We start from the raw sequence: 25222 nt of genomic DNA, 5'->3' as shown, positions 1-25222 counted from the left end.
TTGTAAAAAGGGGTTGCCAGGTGGTAATGATAGTTGTAATAATGGGAATTGTTGTACACGGTTGTCGAGATATTTGTGTCTCCTGATGCTCTAGAATAATTTTCCCAGGATTATACGTCGGTGCTTTCTTCTAAACCCTGTCAAACTCCGGTCTCTCATCCGAATGATGGTTACTAGGATACGCGACACCCCCGCACCCACTCCCCGTGTCCCGTAGAACCCCACGCGTTTCCCATTTTACTCTTCTCCGGCCTCGTTCCTCCCCGTCATCCGCCACATCGTGCGCTGATGTATGATTTAATGCTGGTTTCGAGAGTAGACCGAGGAGAGAGCGCAGAGCGAGTAAACTGGCAACGGAGTAAAGGAGGGTTGAGGGGGGGGTGGGTGGGGATGTGGGAGGACCGGGACGGTATAAGGGTTTGCACGGTGTAGTGTTGCAGTGAGCTCATTAATTTACTAGCAAGCGCCAAAGGGTGGCTTAACAAGGCGCTAGGTTCCATTTTATTAGGTAAAATTGAAGACACGTCGGAGAATGCGTTTCTTGAACGCGCGGAGCTTATGGACGCTCCGGCGAAATCGAAAATCTCTTGGATCCGACGCAACGGAATTACCCTGTTTGCCCACCCTCGTCGCAAAACTATAATTGTCGCGTTACGGCCCAGAGAAATGTGTATCTGTCACTGCGCGATGCTTTTCGAATAAATCCATCCGAACGTACGGGGGTTGAAAATGCTCGGAAGAACCTTCTTTGGAATTTTGTTTTGAATAAATTAGTTTATGTAGCTTCGTACGAATTTCCAGGATTGTTTATATATGTTTGGACTGTGTTCGTGAATTTTTGTGCATCGATATCGTTGAAACTGTAATTGTTATTCGTCAAACATACCGAAGGGTTAAATAGCGACTCTTAGACCGATCGATATATCAAGTTATCTATCTGAGTGATGATTAATACTCAGTCTGTTTGTATAACGTAGTTACAAATACATACTCTATGAACATGCAAACAGTAATTATTACCCACTGGTAATGAAACAATCGAAATAGAATTACAATTAACGCCGTTAATTGTTAAATTGTGAAATTATGTTGTTTGTGTCCTTAGAAATCGACATAATGGCCCATTGTACCGTGCAAATTATACACGAAATGTGCATAATTTGACTCTGCAGACTTTAAAAATTATTTTGCAATTGATAGATAGACTTTCAACGTGTTAAATAAATTAAACACGGTTCAAAGAATCCACGAGGCAGCAAATCTTATTTATCCGATGATTAAACTCGGACCATTGTTCCATGTTTCGTGCTGTACGACCGCGGTCAGCGGCGCCTCGCAAAATGGCGGGCACCGAGGGTTGCGGTACCGGGAAAAACAAAAGGACGAAGAAAAATAATTAATGCGGGTGTCTCATGTGCGCTCGCCTGACTCCTCCCGTCCTTCTTTCCCTTTACGTCCCTCTTTTCCAGAAGAAGGGTGGGACGAGTAGCAGATAAAAAGATAACGAGCCTCCGCGAGTCTTCACAGGCCAGAGACGACAAAGGTGCCCGGCTGACGTTACGTTTCAAGGTACGTTTCAGCTATCCGTGCATGCTGCTCCCAACGTGACTGTGCAAACATAGTTCCAGAATACGTCCTCCTTGCAAATGCCGACTTCCGGATGAAGAATGTAACGCCACGAGTCTCTTTCTCCCCCGGAAAAATCGTCAAAGAACCATCCGAGCTTCAATCTCGAATGAACGCGCCAATCTCTGCGCTACGATCCCTCCATCAACGCCATAATTTCATTTTCGACATACTCGAACAATTCTATCATCCCTTAACCTGGCTCTAATTTAGAGCGTGACAGAAAAATCAAAGAAAGAAGCAGGTTTCACGGCGAAGCTGTACAGATGTAAAGGTTGAAGGTTACGAATGTATTAATAAATTCACGTTTCATATAAATCGTGCATATTGCAATGTCCGTTGCCCGGACAACGGCAGAGCCGTGCATTCAAACGCTGTGGTAGTCGCGAAGAGAGGCGAACACGGTCCCCGGCCGTAATAAACAAACGAGTCCTTTGTTAAAACACGCGGGTGTATGGGGTCTTGGTGGAAGTGGTGAAAAATATAAAACGACGCGGTGGAGGACGGCATCGTGTTTTCGGGCAATTAAACATTTCCATTTTCAATTTCTCGTTGGCGCTGAGCGTCGGGGCGCGGTCGGCGGTCAGCCTGTGGCTGACGATCGTTGATTCGTTTATCTCCAATCTCTCTGTTCCTCTAGCGATTTCCCTTTCTCTCTTCCCCCTATCCGTTCCACCCCCGTTCCCCATCTCTCTCTCCCTTTTGGTGCCCTCCCCCTCTCTCTCTGTCTATCTCTCTCTCTCTCTCTCTCTCTCTCTCTCTCTGGCTCGTTCCGCCTCCCGTTCCCCCGTCCCACCGTTCGGTCTCTTTGTTGCTTCAATTTTTTTCGTGGTTTTCCATTTCGAGCAGCCTCGCTACACCCCGGCCCATCGACAATCCTGCCATTCGAATCACCCTCGAGAATCGAACGGATACCAAGCAATTATTTAACGCTGCGTGCTGTGGCTTCGGTTTGTCTCGTTGAAATACGCCGGAATCCCGCCTATCGGAACACCTCTTATACGAGGTGACAATTTCATCGATTTTCCTATTATCATCGCACGACGACAGCCGACCGTTCAACGGCGAAATAAATTTGAATCCCGACAGACTATTATCTGGTTACTGCAGCTCGCCCTGCTAACGAGGCCTGAAAGAGTTTGATTCCGAACGGTCTGCCCCGTCTACACCCCCTTGGCAACTGCAACCCCGTAAGTGCTGCGACAATTCCGCAGGACCTTGATCATTTTGACCAATCCGGCAGAATATCTGTCGTCGTTCCATCTGTTAGGTGTGCAAATTAATTCGTAACCATCCCCACCACGTGTCAATAGGAGTACTGGAGCTCGTGGTGGGGGTTGTGATGTTGTTGTCGATTTGTGCAACGAGCGGGGCACTACTGTACAGTTCAGACGTTGGTCTCAAGGACGTAGGTTCAAAAATGCGTAAGAAGAACTGTCCCAAAGGAGCAGGTTGAAAATAATATAATATTTTTTAATTTATTCCGTGGTAAATACGTAAAGTCCACAGGCTGCGAACGATTCTCGTGAAAAACAAGTTCCTCGCGCGAACGTTCAGATCAGTTTCCACGGCTCCGACACAAGTATCAGCAAACTCGACTGACGTAGAGTCGGACATGTTCCTTTCGGAGTCCACCGAAGAGGAATTCGAGCGTCCCTCGTGCCCGAACGCAAACATATCGGAGCGACGCGGATTTATCAATTTCCCGGTGTTTACAACGCGGCAGTTCGCACCGGGGAAAATAAAATTAGTCGGCACACGCGGCTATTAATTGGCGCGGAACGTTTCGCAAGACTGCCGTTCGCGAGAGACTTGATTTTAAGCGTGAACGTGTCCAATTACACAAAGCCGGCCGGCGCAGCTTGTTCGTTATAATTAATAATTAAGGTAACGAGATTAAACAATTAGAGCCGATACACGTATCGGCCGTTCGCCGATTAATTAGGAGGATCCCTGGCGGATGCTCATTGCGACGTGCGATTATCTTAAACCGCGGGAATACAAATCAGTTTCCAATTACCGATCCTCCGGTCGAAATACCGCGGCGAGGGGCGCGAGGCGTCGCGACGCGAGGCGTCAAAAATCGGGTCGACGAGCGGAATGAATTTTTCAATGAGCGGAATGCATTTTTCAGTGAACACGCGTCGCCGGTGCCGCCCACCTTGACTTGATTTATCGGAGTTTAGCGTTCGCCTGCGTATAGACAGCTGGACTGCCGATCTCGGTGCTGTAAAAAATTGTTTAAATTCGTTGGAAGGAACAAAAGAAATTTCTTTCTTGAATCCTCGGTCGGCGGACCAATTCTTACAACCGTGCAACTGATAATGTTTCGGACTATCGATCCCTTCCAATTATGTTCAGCTTCTCGCTGTATCAAATTGCAGCCAGCAAATTTAGTGACAGATACGCCTAGAATCAGCCGTCTAATGATAGCACACGTGTGCCATCAGGAGGAGCGCAGCGTGGCATTCGAAACGGTGCCGGTTTCTAGCCGAACGCGCTCGGTATTGTGTTAGGGCCGCCATGGGAGCAGCCAGGTGCTCCGAGGATGTCCCGCAGGAGATATCAGATTCTCGGGACACCGGGAAATATATCTCCCGGACGCCGGTTAGCCGTGTCGGAAGAAAGCACGCGAGCGATTCGACCGCGTTCAGGAAAATGCAATCGTCCCGATTGTTCGTGGTCGCGGCTCGAGTGCTCGATCATTCCTTGTTCCTCGGCGTTATTTCCTGTCATTTTTTTCTCTCCCCTTACCCTGAAACGTTACCCTTCCCTGTCGGTGCAATAGGTAACGTTGCACCGGTTCTAGCGTCGCGTCGGTGCATAACCGCTGCACGCAGCGCGGCGCGCGAGCATACTTCGCGTGCAAACTGTTCACGGGTACATTAAATCTGCTCCCGTGCGCTCGCTGTATCTGGAACACCGGCCGGTTCTTTTGTCACTGTATGCATATGTACTCGCGTGCTTATTAATTGCCGGGAATGATACTTTTTGCACGCGTAGACCGCGGTCGATCGAAGAACTAACCGGGCGCATGAAGCGCTCGTTCGTTCCGAAGCGGTCTGCCATGCTGCCGTTGTGTAATTGAGTTTCGAAGGGAAACCGCCATTGCACGAATTTAAACGATTGAGAATCGATCGTGCGACAGGAAAATTGTCTTGGAAAAATTGTGATAGGGACAGAAACGTAATCACAATGACCAAAAGATCCCTGTGACTGGAACGCTGTTACAATAATTTCAAGAGGAAATAAACATCTTTCGAATCTTGTTCGCAGAATGAATGAAAATTGACTTTTCAGTGGTTGAAACACCGCCCCTGGATTCCGCGTTTATTGTGGAAACCGGCACGCAAATTTATCGGAAAATCTGCGATCATTTATTCAGCTGGCCGAAGACGTCGAGCACATAATGGCATTGCGGAGCGTATCATGCTCGGTAAAACGGATATCTGGTAACCGAGTCCTCTTTGTTTTGCAGTTCAGATAGCTGTAGTCGTGTTTACACTAATAACGCGGCCCTGGTTCCAGGTAGCGATTGCATATACACGTATAAGCAACAAGGCAAGGCAATTACAACGGTCCGAGTGTCATCGTTGTTATGCCAGATGCTCGTCGCACTCCATTATATTGATTAGTAACGCTCTCTCTAACGCTCTGCGGTTAATAGTGATCATTGAATAACCAGTCACGATGTAACCGATGCATGTATCAAGAGTTTTCCGTTCGATCGCACGCATGCTCAAGAATTTCATACGCCGTTGTTCGTGTACACGCGTACGAGATTGTATTAACAGTCGTGATCGAAATCACAGCTGCGCATAACTGCTGGCAAATAACTAAAACAATTTGCACGTATACCAAAATAACCGAAATTGCGTTCGAACAATTTTTCCTGTTATTATCTCGAGCAAATATTAACACTTCGATCCCGGGAGCCTGTTAACTTTTAACGACTGCAGTATTGTTGATGGAAGCTTGATGATTCCGTGTTAAATTGCTGCAGTTGTTGAACAAGTGATTAAGATGTATCCTGGGATTTTAAAAAAATATATTAACTTCTCGACTAATTCTAAGAATTAAATGCGCCCGGCCAAATATGTACGCGAAACAAAAATTCCGCAAAATAAATTCTTTTGGCTCGAAATATGCCCGGCTCCGTATCATGAGCTGCAATTTATTTTTCATTAAAAAAACATTCCGCGTTCACAATTTGTTTTTACATGGCGAAGCTATGAAAATATGGGCTTGTGTAAATGAAGGATGTACACTGCAAAGCAATTTCGTATATTCGTTTTCAATCTAAACTTCTGATTTATTGACTGGCACGATCTGCAGTAGAGTTTCAATTATTTTATTTCTTCCATGAAATTTGCAGATTCTATGTGATTGCTATCTGCAGCAATTGCCGAGATTCGCATTGCGTCTTTCGTCGGAATTCGAGTCCCTTCGGCTCTCGTCGGATGGCGCATAAAAATTTTAAAAGCGTCTTTGTTTCCGCGATTACTTCCAACCCCTTTTCGCCTTATTCGTTCTCAAGTAATTTCGTCCACGCACACGACAATTTCCATAATGTCCGAAGCATAGTGCAAGCGTGCGTCTCGGCACGCGATCGATCCTAGCCTAACACAATTCGCGCAACGTCATTCCAGCTTATTTTACACGCACTGAAATCCGCAAAAACAATTTACCGAAAGAATTGGCTGGCCAAAAGGAAATAATTTGAAATGGGGGTTGTGTTTTTATTTTGTGTTTTAATTTTATCGATATGCTAACTACCTAATTTTAATTATAGAGTCTTCAATACTAAACAAAACTCACAAAAACCTTCTTTGTAAATAGGATATATATTTTGAATTGTTATCGTTTAGTAATATTTTTTTTCAGCTGAATAAAGTTTATCAACCACGCAATGAACGCGTCAAATTTTGATAGACAGCTGACAATGTACTCGTTTTCAGTCGACAATGCGCTTCACCATCGCTTCGTCGTATACAGTCGACAACAGTTATGGCTTCAATAACATTGCAGCAACAAACTCGCCGCAAACATAATGGAAATCAAATACCTACTCGACGAATTAAGTTCCATGTTCAACACCTGACACAAAATTTGCAACTAAACCAGAATTGTCTGGCTATTAGCGGGCTGGCGATATACGAGTTTGATGACCGAGCAGTAATGCGGTTAATTATTGGTGGGTAGCAATAATAAACCCCGGTGCTTATCGTTCTCGCGAAACAATCGTGCAATAACCTCCATCTATTCAATAAACCACCTCAATATTGTTGAATCACGCACACACGTCCTTATTGTAAATTTCCATGTCTTCCATTTTATTCGGAGTCCGACAAATTTTGAAAATTCCAAGATTTTTTATGTTTGTGGACACATGAAAATAGACAGTCTGTTAACAAGTGCATCGTACCGAGACTCGCGACTAATTACTTGCAAAATACCAGAGTGCATATTCCACCGCACGGTGAAGGGTCAATACACGATGACCCAAAATTAAATGTTATTGTACATGTCCACGGCTTTTAACCCATTAACGCCCATTTGACAGCCGAGATTATTGAGACGGTATTTCCAACAAAATTCTATCGATTTTAAATGCAGAACGTGCATTAAAATTTTATCACTTTAAAAAATCCTGTTCCTCGATAACGAAGAGGATCTTATTGTAACAACCGAGTACGTTTATTCTGATAAAAAAGAAATGCAGTTCAGTTCAACCTGTTCGTACCTACTCACGAATACGCCGCAGAACAACTGGTGCAGCGTGCGAATACTTTTATTCGAGCCAGTCCGCGCGAATTCGCGAGGAGGAAGCCAGAAAATGACAGGTGCATCGATAAACCGCATTCGGATGGATCAAAGGCGAGGCTTCCGCGCGGGCGAAGAAGGCAAGTGTCATGATTCAAAGTCCAGAAATGTGGGCACTCGACACGCATGAATACCTGCCGCGCGACCCTTATTTTCCATGTCCTCCGTGTCCCGTGTTTTCTCTCGTCCGTTCACGTCTCACCTGAGATCAAGCTGCCCGTGAAAGGGGGTTTCGGAGCTGGCAACGCCTCCGCACGAGGGTCTGCATGTTGTTACATCGAAGGAAGAGAGGTCGTGGAGAGAGAAAAAAAAACAGAAAGACCCCGACAGAGAGAGACAGAGAGAGAGAGACGAAGAGAGCCCGAGAGAGTCCGAGAGAAACAGAGATAGGCTAAGAGAAACAGAGATAGCCCTCGAAAGACTGAAAGCCCGAGAGAGACGGGGAGAGAGAGAGAGAGAGAGAGAGAGAGAGAGAGAGAGAGAGAGAGAGAAAGGGAGAGAGAGAGGGAGAGGGAGAGAGAGAGAGACGAGAGAGTCCGAGAGAAACAGAGAAAGGCTAAGAGAAACAGAGATAGCCCTCGAAAGACTGAAAGCTCGAGAGAGAGACGGGGAGAGAGAGAGAGAAGGGGGAGAGAGGGAGAGAAAGACGAAGAGAGCCCGTGAGAGTCCGAGAGAAACAGAGGAAGGCTAAGAGAAACAGAGATAGCCCTCGAAAGACTGAAAGCCCGAGAGAGACGGGGGAGAGAGAGAGAGAGAGAGAGGGAGAGAGGGAGAGAGAGAGGGAGAGTTGCACGAGAAACAGAGTTGTAGGGTATCAGAGGGGGGCCGAGAGGGGGTTAACGACCCCGATAGTCGCGATAGGACGTGCGTGAGCCCTCGCACGACTGATTACCAGTGAGCGACCCTTTGACGATCACGATCGACCAACTTGATGCACGGGAAAGAGAGACCGGGGGGGGGGGGCCCTTGGAAACCGAGCGAGATGGAAATGGAAGAGGGTAAGCTGCACATGTGATCGATTCGAGCGTGAGCATCGAAGAGAGCATCGCCTTAGGGGCTCTCCAGAGTGAAGGAGTTAGTTACATTGATGCGGTGTACGCGGCCACTATCGTGTATCAACGCAGATAAATCACCGGATGTACTTCGTGGCACATACGCCCGGGCAAGACGTTGCGTTAATGTTTTCGCTGGCGCGCCAGCCTAGATTGAGACTCCCCCTGATTCCCCATTCCGGTCGAGGTTGTTCAATTTATTAATGGTCTTCCCCCCCTTGACGGAGGTATTTCCAGGTTTTTGTAGGTTTCAGAATTTTAAGACGATATTGTTTTCTTTTTCTTGGAATTTAAGCGTTGTGTCATAAAGCGAGGTATAACTGAATACCATAGAAACTGAATCGAATATACGGACACTATAAAAAGACCGCATCTGTTAAATTTTGCTCTTTTTTGGGGGGGATTTCAAAATAGTTGCGACAAAGTGAGGAACACTTCGTGTACAATTAAAATGGAATACAATAGGTACTGAAGGAACTATACAGTTTCGTAATCGTAAAGTAAGGAACACCACGCGTGTAATTAAAATGGAGCATAATAGAGGCTGCACAAAATACACAGACAGTCGGTGAAGTCGCGTTTTATACCTGACAAATTTCACTTTATGGAATGTCACAATCCTGTGAAAAAATAAGGGACACTTTGTGTAGAATTAAAATTGTATATAACGAAGTCCTGCATAGAACACACAGAAACGCGGCGAAATCTTTTTGTACCTGGTTCACATTGTTGGAATTGTTGACTTTAATTTCACCTAAAAATCAATATAAACACCAAAGCAACCACAAACCGTTGACCAAACACCCACTCGAAATAATTAATCATTTCGCTTCCCCCGAGCTTCCACATCTTCACCGATATGGCAAAAAGGTGGATCGATCTAATCCGAGGTTCGATTCTTCAGGGTCGAAAATTTTTCGGCTCCGCAGCTAGGAGGGGAGGAGTAGGGGGTAAATAGACCGGAAAATGATAAAGTCCCCGGGGTGGGGGGTGTGGGGGTGGGGACCTAACCGGACCTAATCAGAATCCACGGAATCGTTGGGTGAAGTTATGCGAGATATAGTCATTTGTGGACCCTTGAATTCGTATTTATGTTTGTACCCGCCGTTTGGCAGCGGTGGTGGCAGCCAGCGACGGTGGTGAGAGTCTCGTGGAATTGAAATGCAAATAGTGGGATCCGGGATGCAAATTCCGGTTGCACGGGGTAACGCCAGCCAGCCATCCTGAACGAATGAGCGAACGAACGAAACACGGCCCAGGGCAGGCACGGATCAGTTCAGAACGGAACCAAAAGGAATGGAACTGAGTGGACTGCGGATAAAACCAGCTAGAGAGAGAGAGAGAGAGAAAGAGAAAGAGAGAGAAGAGAGGAGGGCAACGGAGAGGGTGAGCGATGAGTGGGGCCGAGGAAGAAAGACAAAAAATTGATTGCAATTCGGCGCCACTCTAGGCTTGCTCGAGATAAAAGTAATGCGTTTCGTGCATAACGAGTCCCTCCGTTCCCACCCGACCCTCCTATTTTCGCGTGTTGCTCGCGTTCCCTCCCTTCTCACCCCCACAACCCCTTGCTTTATGCCGCCTTATTTCGTACTGCCACTTTGTTTTCAACTTCCCGGAGCACCGCGCACAGTCCGTGCTCCGATCACCGACCCTGGTCATTTCCTGGCATCATCGAACTCGCGAATACCCGGCCGCATAATTCGCCGATCAAGCCGGGAAAGTATGGCCGAGAATGTTCCCCGTGCTGATCTACGCTTCGGTTTATTAATTCTGAGCGGTTAATTTTAAAAACTGCAACCAGTTTTGTACAATGTGCACACACGTTAGGAAGTAATAATTACAGAAAAATTTACAATATTGTAAGAAGCACGGAAGCGTATTTTTAGTTTAGATATTGCATCGAATTGACTTACTACATTATAAAATATTAATGTAATTTTTCTGAACCTTGAATAATTGCACCACAATCACTAAACTCTACACAACATACTTAACGAAATCGTGACAGCGAACGAGAAGAAGTTACTCCGACCACGAACAAAATAATACTGCAATTTTAGCCGCGTCGCTCGCATGCACGTGTTAGGGTCAGGTCATACTAGGCAGGTCAGACGCCGAGTACGTAAACACTATATGCGAAAAGAGGGAGTTCCAGGAAACCGGGTCGGCCATTCAGCCGGCAGTTTGTTTACCTCGTTTTCCTATCTATTGTTTATCGACCCTCGGCGTCTGACCTGCCTAGTATAACCTGACCCTAACACGTGCATGCGAGCGACGCGGTTAAGAGCACAGTATTATTTTGATCGTGGTCGGAACAACATCTCCTCGTTTGCTGTTACAATTTCGTGAAGTGTGTTGTGCAGTGTTTAATTATTGTGCAGAAGTGTGGCGTTTCGTGCTTCGAAATTGGTCTCCTGAAGACAGTATTCGCGTGAGTCGGGAATAGTGTGCCGAGGAACAGATCATGCTGAAAAATTGGTAAGTGTACACTACATTAATTCTTTGATACTGTAGGATTAGTATTCGCATGTATAACATTGCATAGAAGGTTTTCCTTCATATTTTGCCACCTGCCCTTTAAATTTTATTTTAAAGTGTCCCTTTAAATTTGAAAATTATTCTGAATTGATATTAGAAATTGCGGAGTCAGTTTCTGTTAAAGTAGAAACTATTTTTCCACCTATTATGAACAGTCGAGAGGAAATTTCAGTGAAAAAGTTAGATCTCGACATGAGAACAGTCGTAAATCAATGTTTTTTTTTATTATACTTTAGACATCATGAACAAACACATTTATATCGATCCTGAAAAATAGGAAAGAAGTTTTTGCAAAAGTAGTTTCCACGAGGATCCTAGAATCCACAATGATTAATCATTTTTTACTGCTTTCAACAAGCGCTATAAGCTCGTGAAATCTTAGATCCTTATCTTTAATCCTCTTATACCTACACGTCATATGTATAACATGTAGGACCTGGAAGACTGTCAGAGTACACTTGAAAGGAACATGTTTCACATGCTCCATTCACATAACCGAGTGTGATTAATGATCTGCGGATCTTAATGCGTGAAGCGTGTGCCTCTGAACAAAGTTTAATCAAATAAAACTGTTTAAAGCTCCTTTATGCGCTAAAAATATTCTTCGAGACCCGAGTTTCCTTGATCGATCGTTTTTCACCGATTTATCGCTCTTCGAGTGCATAAATCTGCGAACGTGCACACTATCCAGTGATTAGGGAACAAAATCTCGAGCATAAAGTGCACAGTTTATTCTTTAATCACTGGGCGGCGTGAGTGTTTGCCATATTTTCTAACTGCGCATTTTACATTGAAATTCAACTTTCCCAAATGATAAAAACACAGAAATAAATTTCCATTCGGCTTCTGTTAAAATTTATGCAGAAAATTGCTGCTTTGCATAACGATGTGCAATCTATTGCGGTTCTTTTGATGCGTTTGTGAGAAAAATGATCCAGAAAATGATACAAAGAGTATAAAAACGCTGTTGTGTTACCTTCAGCCGACCACGATTATTAAGAAAAGAAATAACTTGCACTCGAAGCAGAGACAGCATTTATTTCGCTGTCCAGTAATCTGCTAACGCGGTATAATCGAAATGATTTAATTATAAGATTGCACGCATAGCAAGCTGCCGCATCACTGCACGGTGCAAGTCGCATTCGTTTCTGAGACTCGCGTAAGCCAAAGTAAATCTCGCGAGAAGAAAAAGAGTATGGCTCGGTTTTCCGAGATTTAAATTACAAAGTTAGTTAAATCGTTTAGTAATCTTTCGGGGGGACTTCGCTGGTTTCCTCGTGCGCCAGGACAGGATCGATACTTCGTAATTATATTAAGCAAAATGCCGGTGGAAGTGACTGGCCTACGCCGTAGCTTATTTCGAGATGGAAGTATCCGCTGCATCGGGATGGACGACAATCGAATGGTTAACAGGAAGTAATTGGACACTCGTAGTTGCCAGCCGGCTATGCACATCTGTAATTCGCTTGGACGGGTAGAGGTTGGTTGTCAGTGTTGGCCGGATTCTGTTTTGCATAGCCGCCACCAACTTGCATATGTCCTGCATATCAATTTTCTGTCACGTTTCCACTTCTAATGTTGATTCGATTAACAATTACGCAAGTAGCTATTGGAAGTTATCCGCTTCGTTGCGACCCTCGTGAATGTATAACGACGCCGGGATTACTTCGCGATGCTCATTTTGCCCGGCACTAACACTGATATTCACCGGGACGCGCTCAATTTTCACGCTTGTTCTCTTCCCGCGTATCTGCCAATTTATAAAGAAATGTTTAAACGAACCGTTCTCCGAAACGTTTGAAAGAACGGCAAGAAAATAGGAGAACAATTGAACAGTCCCAGAATTTTCGGAGCAGCTTGCGAGCGTGCTTACGAACCGCAGCGCATAAATCATAAAATCCCCGCGATTCGAATAATTACGAACGCGACACGTCCTGCGTCGGTGCTTTATGAACTCGGCGGGCTATCGTTCGAGCGGGTTGTTGGCAGCTGAGGGGGAACGGGGGGATGGGGGGATGGAGGAGCGAGTGCCATCGATTACTGAGAAATTAACATTTAAAAGCGAAAAATTTGCAAGTGCCAAGAAAGCCGGCGCCGTACTAATCCCGGACTGCACAGAGCCACCGTACATAATGCAGCCTGAACACACGAGCGGTCTCGTTACCGAGCGCGAGCAATTTGCGAGAAAGGGAGACGGACAAATAGGGAGAGGGGGAGAGAGAGAGCGAGAGAGAGAGAGAGGGTAAGGGACGCAGGACGACCACGGTGAAACGAGAGGAAAGGAACGCGAAACGGAAAGCGAAAAAGGGAGTTGTTGGACAGTGAGAGAATAACGTTAAGGTCCAAGGAGAGAGAGAGAGAGAGAGAGGGAGAACGGAACGAGAGGAAAGAAACGCGAAACGGAAAGCGAAAAAGGGAGACGTTGGACAGTGAGGGAACAACGTTAAGGTGAGAGGAGAGAGGGAGAAGGGAGAGAGAGCGAGAGAGAGAGAGAGAGAGGGAGCAGGAAGGGTGCTACCCTCGCTGCTAAATGTAAATGTCCGGCATTTGTTACTTCGCCTGTATGACCCGCTGTTTGTTTGTATCTGCGGTGTACGAGTGCAGCACGGTGTACGAGTCGCGTGGGTGGAGGACGAGCAGACACTAGCAACATCAGCGGCATAGCTGTATTCCGGCGTGTCCCTTTTTTTTTTGTTCCCTTTTTGATATCCACTCTTTTATTTCCGCACCCCCTGCTGTTCCCCGTAAGCCACCGGTTCGGTACGCTCATTTGTAAAATTTTATGATGGCCCCCGTTGCTCTGCTGTATCCATTACGGCCCCGGCGACCTCGCTCCTTTTTTATGAATTTCGTTTTAATTACTGACCTGTCCGGGGATGCGCGCAGATGACCCTGTCGCAGATCGATCTCAGGCCAAGTGTCCGCGGACTATCGAAATCCGGCGAAATTGCACCGCCATACTCGCGACAATTCTACTCTACGACGCGCACGCACCGGAAATGCACCCCTAAATCGACAAAATGAAACATTCGTCTCGTTATTACTACACTGCGGATTTTTATACGAAAGGAAAATAATTTATTACCAGATACGGGATCTACATAGACAATTATCCCTTTTCTTAACAATTTTAATATGTTCAAACTGATGCAAAGGTGATCTGTACGTGATTTATACTTTCCGATATTTTTCGTAATTATGTTCAAATTCTAGAAGGTAAAAAATTATTTGAATTAATTGCAGGGCACAGGAATCAAATTGATTTAAGTTTTAAACAGTACCTTGATATTGTCTGCTGATTCAACCACGCGTACTCAATTTTTAAGTATTCGTCAGAGTCAGTACGGTGTCCTCCACGAAGGATTAATTAAATAGCTTTAGATCTGCAGCAATTTGAAAAATTGTGCTATTGGTCGCACGACGTGTCGAATGAATTCGTTGCACAAGCCCGAAACTAGAACTTGAGAAACGACATTGTGGACCGTCGTGCGAGGCTCGGAGCATCGCCGAAGGGCCATGCTTTGAAAATTCGCTCATCGATCAAAGGGCTTAACGAGTTTCAAGGAGAGAGAGACGATTAGTCACGCGGCCAGCCGAAAGAAACCCGGATTCCGTTGATTATTTTCCAAACGCCCTATCAGCGCCGGTCCGCCATAGTTGAAACTTCGAAAGTCCCGTAACACGTGGAGTTCGTGATGCGCGATAGAGATACTCCTCGGCAATCCCCGAGTATCATATTTCCAGTAACTAACAACTTTTCACGTTTGCTCCCGGAATCCTTCGCGTTGTTGATGTATGTACATGACCTCCTCGCGTAAAAGGTTAAAGTTGCCGCGATGTTATATGCAGATTTCGGAATGAGTCGCGCTATAGCGAACGGCGGAGTGTTTAATGCAGTTCGCGGGCATCATACTCCCCCTTATCGCTGTTTACGATTACGGCGGATGTTCGAATCCACCATTGACGGGTTTATCGTCGCGCGTGTAGCGTCCAACATTTATGCTGTTTAAAAATGTGGCGCCATGCTCGACGTAACACTGGTAGGGGTTAGCAATAAATAGGGGTAAATGGGGGTTAGCTGTAATTCTTCAAAAATTTGATTTCGAAATTCTCAATTGAAACGTTTGAAAATAGATGTTTCATCGTTGGTAAATACTTGCAGCGATAAAAATTGAAACCGAACATGCTGAGCATGATTTATTTATAAAACTTAAAAGAGAGTCCTGCACCTAGTGCCTGACAATCGCGTGTCGGGGTCCTCGTCACAATGAAAAATCGAAGGGCTGGTGTCGGTGGGAGGGGAGGGTGGTGGGGTAGAAGAGAATTTCATAAACAGCGAATGAATTCAGTGCGCGGGGCGCGTATCCTCGCGTCTGATACCTCGGTCGAACTTATTTCGACAATAGGCGGCAGCTTGAGCTAATAATATTCTTCCCTTCGCGCTTTGGGCAGGAGAGAAGCCCGGAATCAGAATCCGGGCGCGAGGGTTACTTTCGCGCGGCAGCTTTTCCCGGGGTTCTATCCTTCTCCCGCCAGCAACAGGAGCGCACCTCCTTTCTCCTCTGACCCCCCCCCCCCCCACCCCCGACAAGAAAAGCATTGTGCGGAAAACTTGCACACACTGGGCGCAGCCGCGCCGACGACTGCCGCACTTGTATGAGGCCGCCACTCTTTTGATATTTCAACGTAGCAGACGAGTGGCGTGTCGTAATGAAATCATCTCCAGTGCTTTGATCTTCCCCTTGCTAGCCTCACTCCTTTCCACGATGAGCAACCTCCGCGTCGCTTTCCCTTCAAAACGGCTACCCCATTCCCGCTCACCACCGTCCCGACCATACCACGCCCCCTCCGCACCCCTAACTCCCCGCTTCTTTCACCTAACGTCTCTTCTCCGCGATATCCCCTCCACGAACCATCCCGTGCCCCATGCCGAGCGACGACCACCGACCCCCGTTGTTTCAACCCCCTCTCGACAATCTCTCCCATAATGAGTTCCTTCTGCACTTTCTTCGCCGCGATACATTTTTACCGGCCGAGAGCAATTTCCTAATTATACCCGGCGCTAACCGGGTGTCCTTTGACCCCCGGCGTCCGCTTTTCCGTCAAGGTTACGCTCTTCAATTGGCCCGCAACTGGAGCCTGTTTCCTCGATCTCCTTTCCGAGTACCGTTTCCAATTTTTCGGATTGTTACAGATTTCGGAAAAGAACACGATGGACTTTCTCGGCGGGTGAAAATAACCGAGCACCAGAGGACCGCGCCGCTACTTCAGCATCCCCGGGTCCGAGGGTTAATAGACACCCCGGTGGGACGCACGCGGCTACCAACCAAAGGAACGCGGACGAGACGGGCCAACGGATTGCAATAAGTCCTGCGTTTCAACGGCTCGGTTGCGGCTCTAACGACCATCTGTTCACCGAGGGATGTCTCCCGGCAGCCATCCCCTAAACAGCTCTTTTTCTATCCGGTAAGTCGTTTCGTTCGAATGAATGTTCCAGCTCGGGGAGAGAATTAGCGTCGCCAAATATGGTTGGGCATTCGCAACCGAATTAATTGTCCGAAGACAATATTATTCTCCTCCATTTCGACAATCATGTATAGGCACACACAGGGTTGTTCAAATTTGAAGACTATCTTCCGAGTTGACAAAGAGCACTCCACGAAAGAGGAAATATTTTTTAGAAAGTCTTAAAATTTAATATTTAATTCCAAGGTCATTCCAAGGTCATACCTGCTTTGGCATCAGCTAGTAGCTTAAGAAGTTAGTATTTTCATAACACAATTGCATGACATTTCAACGGAAGGGTGAAGTTTCTTCAGCATGGTGTTCCAGGTTTCTCAACAATGATTTAATCGAACTAGATCGACCGCGAGCTTAATTTGCATTAGGTTTGCATCCTCGAGTGTAAAGACCCCGATGGCCTGGTCTGGCGACATCGTGCATAAAACTCGAAAAAGCAAATCCAATGGACTTCCGCCGGCGAGTAACTGCGATAGACGCTCGTGACGCTTCTTTCGCCGTAGTAGCAATTTGAATGAACCGCGATGATGTCAACAGACGCGTTAATACGAAGCGTCGTCGGCGAGCGAAGGGCGGCGTACGACGTCGCTCGATGGCGACTTGTTTTCGAAGTAATCGAGCCGGATGGCGTCTCTCGCGGCGGCAAGCACGCGAAGTAATTGTACGAAACACAATAAGGGAAGCCGCAGGGTCTTTTCGAGAGGCAATAACGCGAGGCACGATCTATCGGGTGGACATTGACGATGATCGATACGCGGAGCGTATAAGTAACGGTCGTCGTGAGGTAAAGCAGATGAAGGACGAGACGCTCGTTCTTCTTTGTGCTGGCGGATCCCGCGACCGTGCCGGCTATATAAGGTGTATCGAGCAACAAGGAGTAACGGCCCCTAATTAATAAAGTTACGCGAACAACTCTCAAAGTCTTCCCGCCTCCTACGCTCTACCTTCCGCAGGGGTATCGGCTCTTTCCCTTGCTTTAGAAATTCTGTTATTCCCTCTCTTCCCCCTACCCCTCATTTCCCACCCCCACCCCCAACCCCCCGACTTCCTTCTTTATCGCTTCTTCATTCTTCCAAGAGAGCCCAGACTAAGTTCCGTCTCTTTCGGCGAATGGGAAACCGTGCACCTCGTCACGAACGTTTATTTGTATTCAACGTTAATTGCGTTTGATCGGCGAATAATGCTCCGAATCTTGAACACGGGTTAGACGGTCCATGGGGGAAACCGGTGACAGATATCTGGAACACCGTCGCTAATGCTCAGTGATTATTGGAATATTAATTTTTAGCCTGCGAGTGGAAGCGAGTGGATTGCGGATCTTTGTACAAGATAAAAATTGCATAAAATTAATTCCAAAGTGCCGGGAATAACTCGGAGGCAATCCTCAATTAGGAAACATAAAATTTATCGTTTACAGGTTTGAGCACTATGCAAACACAAACGCGTGTGATATTGCACATATATTAGTCGAGTAATTATGACAGTGGAGCCATTTCGTGTCAACAACGTTATATGTTGTAACGGATAATTAGTATTCTGTACAGTATATGTACGTATACATGCGTATGCGTTTTGCATAGACTGTGTACCACATATGGCAAGTGTATATGTACTTGGGTGTACAGTGGACACAATGTTATAATACTATTGCATACATGTTGATACGAGTTAAATCTTGCCTACTAAATCACAACTTGTAAAAAGTATCCCATGACTTTTCATTTAAGCTGCATATTAAAAAAACTTATAATTTGCGTTATTATGCATAATTATACGTAGCATCCAAAGAATTTGCATGGTTGCTTCGAAATGAAGCAATGTAGAGAATTATTCAGAAGCCATATAATTTCTGCTTTTGAATTGGATCGTCGAAGATCAAATGGCGATGGTTAATTTCAATCAGGAATATTTCCAAGGGTTTCGATAACGATTCTATTTTCCCGTTTTTGTCAGAGATCGTGACGTGTTTATAGTTAGTGATCCGCCCAGAAAATTACAGTTTCGTGACACCGCGAAGAACTGAGTAAAGTGTGCGAAGTAATTGAAATTTTGCAACAAACGCTTGAAATTAGTCGAAATGGCTCACGTTCATAACTCCGTTCACATGATACTGCAGAGCGGTAGGGCTCATCAAATACCTCAGCATCTCGGATAGCATGTCTGGATAGGATATGCCCAGGTAATTTTCATTAGACCGTGTATCCTGTGGATACTCCGGTATCCAGACACATATATCCAGTACCAATAGCACTAATAGAAACACGACAGAAGTCATACACAGCATCAGCTAAACCAAAATTGAGTGATACGGTCGACAAACATAATCCTCAAACTACTCATAACCCTTCCCGGATATCAGCGATGATATTGCAAAATTAAAACCTGGACTGGTACATTCAAAATTGTTCAGAAAGTATTCTACTTCAAACCAATTTGCTGCGATTCAGCCAGAAAAATGTTATTTTGCACAAGAATTCCCAGTCTAATGCAAATGAATGCTGACATAGTGAAGAACATAAAGAAGGTGCAATCGTACCGACATTGAGACACATAAGTTCCAATGAAAACAACTACTAGGACCTACACGTTACAATTTCAAACACCCTTCAACCCCGACCTACAGACCAAAACAAAGGACGAAGAAAATCAACAAAGCCTAAGGTCAAAATGGAGGTTCGAGTTCTCAGGGAGCTCAAAAGATTAGACATTATTTTGTTCTGGACAGATTGGGATGAACGGAGAATTCCAAGAATAATTTCGCGGCTGAAAAAGTTTCGCGTGCCGATTCGTCTTAATTTAGCGGCGTTGTCGGACAAAGACGAGGTGGGTGTGATCAATTCACTGTTCTGTCTTGTCTCTGTACCGCTCGTCGGGGTCTGCTAATTGATAACTCGCACGGGCGAGACAGAGAGAGAGAGAGAGAGAGAGAGAGAGAGAGAGAGAGCGAGAGAGAAAAGGACTCGCGTTTTCTTGCGATCGGCGTTGCGGCGCCAACGCGATGAGGGTGGTATAGTTTTCTGGGGTTCGTCCGTGCGGATTCCGGGGGTTGCACGAGAGGAAATACCACCCGCGGACTGCCAGATTTCAAGAATTAAAGGAAGTTCTCGCTGGCAACGGGAACGGGAACGCAGCTCGCTGCGTGTCCCGGCGACGTTGCCAGTGTAGACTCTCGAGTTATGGCCCGCTAAAGAAAATTGACTTGAATCCCGGCCAGGATAAGAGAAGCACGTCGCGAAGGAACCCCGGGCGAGAAGAATGAAGGAAGCAATCGATGCAACCCGGCGATACCGTGAACAAGAAGCTACTTGTAAACGCGCGAGAGAAAGAGAAAGAGAGAGAGAGAGAGAGAGAGACACAGACCAAGAAGGCTTTGGATATACGCGTCGAAGCCGACGCCGCCGTTGCCGATCCCGCAATCGATAGATATCAATTAAGTGTTATTATGCCCTTTATGCCGGCGGAGCTAGCGCCCGATAAGATCACCTGCACCATCGAATTTGTACAGGCGATCAGATAGTTGAAAGCCGCGTGACAGTCCTGTCCGATTCCGCTGCGAGTCTATTGTTTCGCGTATATTGATTCTAAGCGTGACATCGATTCCGGGGAATTGATAAGGGGCTACGTGTCGGGCTGCCCGGGGTGTGTACTGATTTTTATAGGTTTGCTCGGAGAATCATTTTTCAATTCTTCCAGCGGAGAATTGGGATTGGAAGAAATATTTGAAGATCTTTGTCAAATTCTTCTTCGAGATTTGCCGAGCAATGCTTAAACGCTGCTTACAAAAGAAGAGAATTTTTAGTTCGTCTTAGAAGACAATTTATGTGTATTATTTATTCTAAAATGATTTTTCACCCTTTGCCTTTGAATCGCATTTGGGAAGGAATGTGAGAATGAATTTAGTTCAATTGGATTGTTCTTTGTTTCTGAAGGTATTTGTAAGTTTCTGTTTGCAAAATTGTGCATTCTTCTGTCTTAAATATACAGTAGAATTTGTTTGCATAAGGTTCCAGTATCGACAGAATAGTTCCAGCCCTGTTTAAGTTACTGGAACGAAGCACGATGTCAAGTCTGACTATTGCAGACTGATTCTACTTGCCAACTTTACTCGTCTACTATTACCCAGTACGTTTCTTTCCACAATTATTTCACTGGTTATGTGACCAATTATTACGAACAACAAATATGTCCGAAATATTATCAATTTGTTAATGTGCCATTATCATTGTTAACGTGCCAATTTCGCTCCCTCTACGATTAGGTATGCGGCGCGTAAACAGCGAATTGTTATTTTATTTATAGTTGCATAGCCCCGATTTCACGTTTAATTGAATGGACTGAAGTGCATCACCGATGCGTAAATCAGCGAACTGGAATACTGGTAACTCGATGATGAACGACTGTGTTCCAGATATCGAGATACGAATGCTATTCTTTAACTGTCACACGATCCGTAATGATGAATTTTAGAATTATCACGTGCGAGATATTCCCCTAATCCTCGCGTGGAAAATGTGCCCGAGGATTTATCTGATCGTTAAATCTGCATTTTTTAATTACCGTAGCTTAAGATGCCATAAAAACGACACTCATCGTCCATAAATTTTCCGTTTGTTCCATAACAATAAAATATAGAAACACGGACTAATTACAAACATAATCACATCTCTGCATAATCAAATTGCAAATATTTGAAACATAACTTTCACCAGTTCTAGTCAACACTGTGTCCAACATATTTCCCATAACACACATTCGAGAGGACACTTAATTAGCTTGTGAGCACGCGATACAATTATTTCTCATAAATGAGCAATAAATACCGTATATTATCTCTACACAAATTTACTATAATCGACACCAAAATTTGCAAGCTTCGTCGCTCTGCAAATACCATATACCGAAATTTGAATTTTATCTCCGTAAAACCCGAACGCGATATAAACCCACGTTGAAGAGTTCCACGTTGCTGCTTCGACGATAGCAACCGTACCGAAAACTGCTCTAACACAAGAGCCATGGAATTTTCATTCTTTCTAACTTTCGTTTGATTTTAATCTGCACCGATTCCCGCCAAAGGAGATGGTCTAATAATCCCCGGGTCAGTGGTCTCATGCTAGTAAACTTGCGACAACTTGAATTCGCTTTGACGATGTCAAGTGGCCGGTCGGCGTAACGTACTAGGTAGCGCAAGTACCGAATACCCGGGTAATCGGTACGGCTAAAAATGTATCTACAGTCAATTGTCTCGCGCGGCGATAACAAAAACTATCTCATATCCTGAGGAATCTCATGAGATACCCGGGTACCCGTAACGTTTGTTTACCCGCCAAGGTATCCTCGGTAGACTGCGGATCTTTCTGCAAAATTAAAACGGATTCAGGAGCTATCCAAGAATCTGCATCTTTAACCATTTTGATAAATCCTTTAACCCTTTAGGGACATCGCTCGATTTTTTGTTGTGGGACCGAGTTGTCTAGAGTTGTAGATGCTGGCATAATAATTCGACGAATTGGACTGTTTCATTTCTATCTTCAATATCAAGATAGTAAGGAACACTGGATGAAGGTAGCCTACTCTGGCCACGTGTAGTGAAGGTTGGGACGCTGCTTAGAGTGATGTTCCCATAGCTTGGTGCCGGAACTACCCATTGTTTCCCGTGAACGTGTAAAATCCGCAGTCTACTCGCGACAGCTCCGGTACCCGGCATCAGAGAAGCGTGTCCGAATCGAAGCTAAGTAAAAGGTTGTCGTTGTTTTTACCTTGTTCGGTGTGGTTGCTTGTTGCTGCGGCGAACAGCTGGTGCTATGTATCGTCGGCTGGGTGGTCGTCGCCGGCACAATGCCTTGGTGATTCAGATGGCTCAGCTGATTGAGCTGGGTGAGTTGTTGCGGCTGCTGCACCGGGTTCTGGCTAGTGGGCTGCAGCTGTTGATGATGCGTCTGATGCGCAGGATGGGTCGTCTGATGATGCGTCGCGGGGAAGGTGGGCACCGTGAACGGGACGAACAGCATCGGGCTGCCGAGGATGTGCGCACCACCACCCAATGCCCCCGTCTCCTCCCTACACCTTTTTCGTGCGTTTTTGGTTTTGGATAACTCGTTTTACTCCATCAACCGTGTTTTTGTGAACTTCGTCGCGTATCTACTACCGTATACCGGATACTCTGATTATTATTGTACGTTATTGTTTTAACTTTCAATCAAACACTGCCGACGACGACGACCAACAGAGTGGGGGGCAGAGATGTAGCAGTGCTAGTAGTAATAGTAGTTTGTAGCAGTAGTAGTAGCAGTAGTAGTAGTAGTAATTGTAGTAGAAGTAGGTAGTGGTAGTAGTAGTAGTAGTAGTAGTAGTAGTAGTAGAGGTATTTTGTAGTGGGATAGTACTCTATACGTGTCGAAGTGAAGCTACAATGTATGTTTAGTGATTTATCATTACCTGCACTCCTGCCCCAGCTCCTGGTGCTGGGGGTGGGCGTAGGGGGCGGCTCGGACGGAGGTGGTGGACGCCACCCTCGCTACCCTCAGTGATAGGCCGCCCCGCTGACTGGTAAGCTGGACCGAAGCTGGCTGGTGGTTGCTATGCACGCAGCAACAGGCACGGCAACCGATTGGCTGTTGCTGGCTCGGGATTGCCTGGGGGTGATGAGTTAGGGGGCCCCTGGGCCCCGTGGAGGAGGGAGAACACGGGTACACCCCAACCAGGCAGCCCACCACCGCAGCCCCGGGGCCCGGTGCACTCGGTGCCAAGGCGCCTGTGGACGAGGCCACCCCAACCTCGCTGGCCCTTCTGCAACCACGGCACCACTGCACCCACCCTCCTAATCGGGGCCTCTGATACGACCCGCCGATGCCGATTGTTGACCCGGACTGTACCACCTCCACCTGGGCCTCTTTCAGTTCACGTTCTCCTGCGGGCGGGATTTTGCTATCTTGCACCTCGCCTGGTCGCAACGAATCCCTCGATTGTTCTCTCGATCGCCGTTCGACCGTACACTCGAGACCCTCAGGACCCAACTAGACCCTTCCGGGGTCCCTTCACTTCGACCCGCGACGTTCCTCGCAGTCCCGTGTCCACTTGCTGAAAGTCCGATCTTCAAAGTCGCCGACTATCGGGCGCAAAAGTCAACGTTCTCGGATCCCCGTTGACGACACCAGCCGCGAGAACTTCCAAGCTTCTCGGCTGCCTCTGGTCAGCTGCGAGGACACGCAACCGCGATCACCGCGATCAGTCTTTGACGGCGTCTCAAAGAGTCACTCGGGCACGCGAGAACTCCGCGTCAGAGAGGACCGTTGCGCTCGAATCTCTGATGTGCACCGGTGAGTCCTGACAAGGTCGATGCACACTCATAACCACGTGGTCGCCGGCTTGAATCGCTGCGTACGTCGATCCCTCAGGCTGCTGCCGATACGAGCGCGGATGCCGAGTGAACGTTCCGCTCGTGACACCGCGCCACCGCGAGCATTTAACCACGTTATTTGTCAAAACAGGAGAGCCACTCTCTCTCTCTCTCTCTCTCTCTCACTCTCTTGAGCCGAGTGGAGTGGCGGATCGAATCGCGAGCCCAGTTGTATCGAAGTCACGACGCTTAGCCTCTCCGTTCAACAAGTACACAATTGATCGCTCGGCTCTTTCTCTCTCTCGCTCTCTCTCTCTCGCTCTCTCTCTCTCTCTCCCTCGTCACTGACTGCCGCTAATTTACATTCGTGGATCAACACCGTCTCGTCGAGGATACACCCGGCATGCTAACACCCACTTCGATGATAAAAACGTCGCTCTGGAGTCCGAAGAACTAGGAACCACTGTGTTTCTATTCAGCACCGGAAGCTCACGTGCGTCGAACCACCATGGGGGTAAGGAAACGCGATTATCATCCACCGAACACACTGAAAGAAGGGGGGAGGTGTCCTCGCGAACTGTCAAAAGGGGCATACACGCGTTTCTCTCATTCCCGCATCCAGCCGGCGTCCGTTTGCTCTGTTTATTTGTATCGAAAAAGCGGAACGTGTCTCAGTTCCTGGCAAGCGTCATCGTGTCGCCGGGAAACGTGTCGGCCCGGTCAGCAAAACGATCTCTCGCGGATACGCGCGAACGGTTCTCTCTCGACGATTCTTGTTCAACTCGATTAGCCCTGGTAGAGGTCCTCTTTCTATCTCTATTTTTCTCTGTCTCTCTCTCTCTCTTTTCCCGGTTCTGTGAACGAGGGCGACGATACAACGGGTGGAAAAAGAGGGAACCTAACCCGTAATGTTGGAAGGTCGCTCGCCGACTGACTAGCACTTCCGCTCAGGCTGTTGTGCGATTCAGAGTGGGGGATGCTTCGTTGGGTTGTTGTGTGTAGGGGCTGGTGGCGGTGGGTAGACTCGTCGGTTGGTTGGTCGGGGTGGTTGTGTGTGCGGGGGCTCCGTGCTGTGCGCGGGAAACCAAGGGGTTTCGAGCTTCTACGAGCGGCACTGCCTGGCAAAATAGCGACCAGTTTCACGTGGCTCGTACTACCTTCGGTTGCCGACCACACTTCCCTTTGCCGCCCGGCTACACCGGCCGCGAGGAGACTTCTCGTTATGCGTCGATATCGCTCAACGGACGTTATCCGGACTGTATCCGACTGTATACGATTCGCTGACCGTTACACCGGTGCCGAATCCTTCAGTTCCGACGGTGTC

The 25222-nt window shown here is 46.7% G+C and overlaps 1 protein-coding gene across 3 annotated transcripts in view; it reads right to left on the bottom strand.

Moving 5' to 3' along the window:
- The window catches only part of LOC143362553 (cytotoxic granule associated RNA binding protein TIA1), a 582269-nt gene extending 557746 nt beyond the window's left edge, over window positions 1-24523 (bottom strand). For 2 of the 3 annotated variants that reach the window (XM_076802823.1, XM_076802820.1), the window contains exons 1-2: window positions 22998-23554; window positions 22319-22625 (exon numbers count right to left, since the gene is read on the bottom strand). In XM_076802823.1, the coding sequence (XP_076658938.1) occupies window positions 22319-22570 (252 nt within the window). In that variant the 5' untranslated portion in view covers window positions 22571-22625; window positions 22998-23554. Of the gene's footprint in view, window positions 1-22318; window positions 22626-22997 lie in introns of all 3 variants that reach the window. The other variant, XM_076802821.1, reaches the window with a different exon arrangement.
- Window positions 24524-25222: the final 699 nt, after the last annotated feature.

This window comes from Halictus rubicundus, chromosome 17, assembly GCF_050948215.1.
Source record: "Halictus rubicundus isolate RS-2024b chromosome 17, iyHalRubi1_principal, whole genome shotgun sequence".
NCBI lineage: Eukaryota > Metazoa > Arthropoda > Insecta > Hymenoptera > Halictidae > Halictus > Halictus rubicundus.
This window is presented reverse-complemented; position numbering and strand designations above follow the sequence as displayed.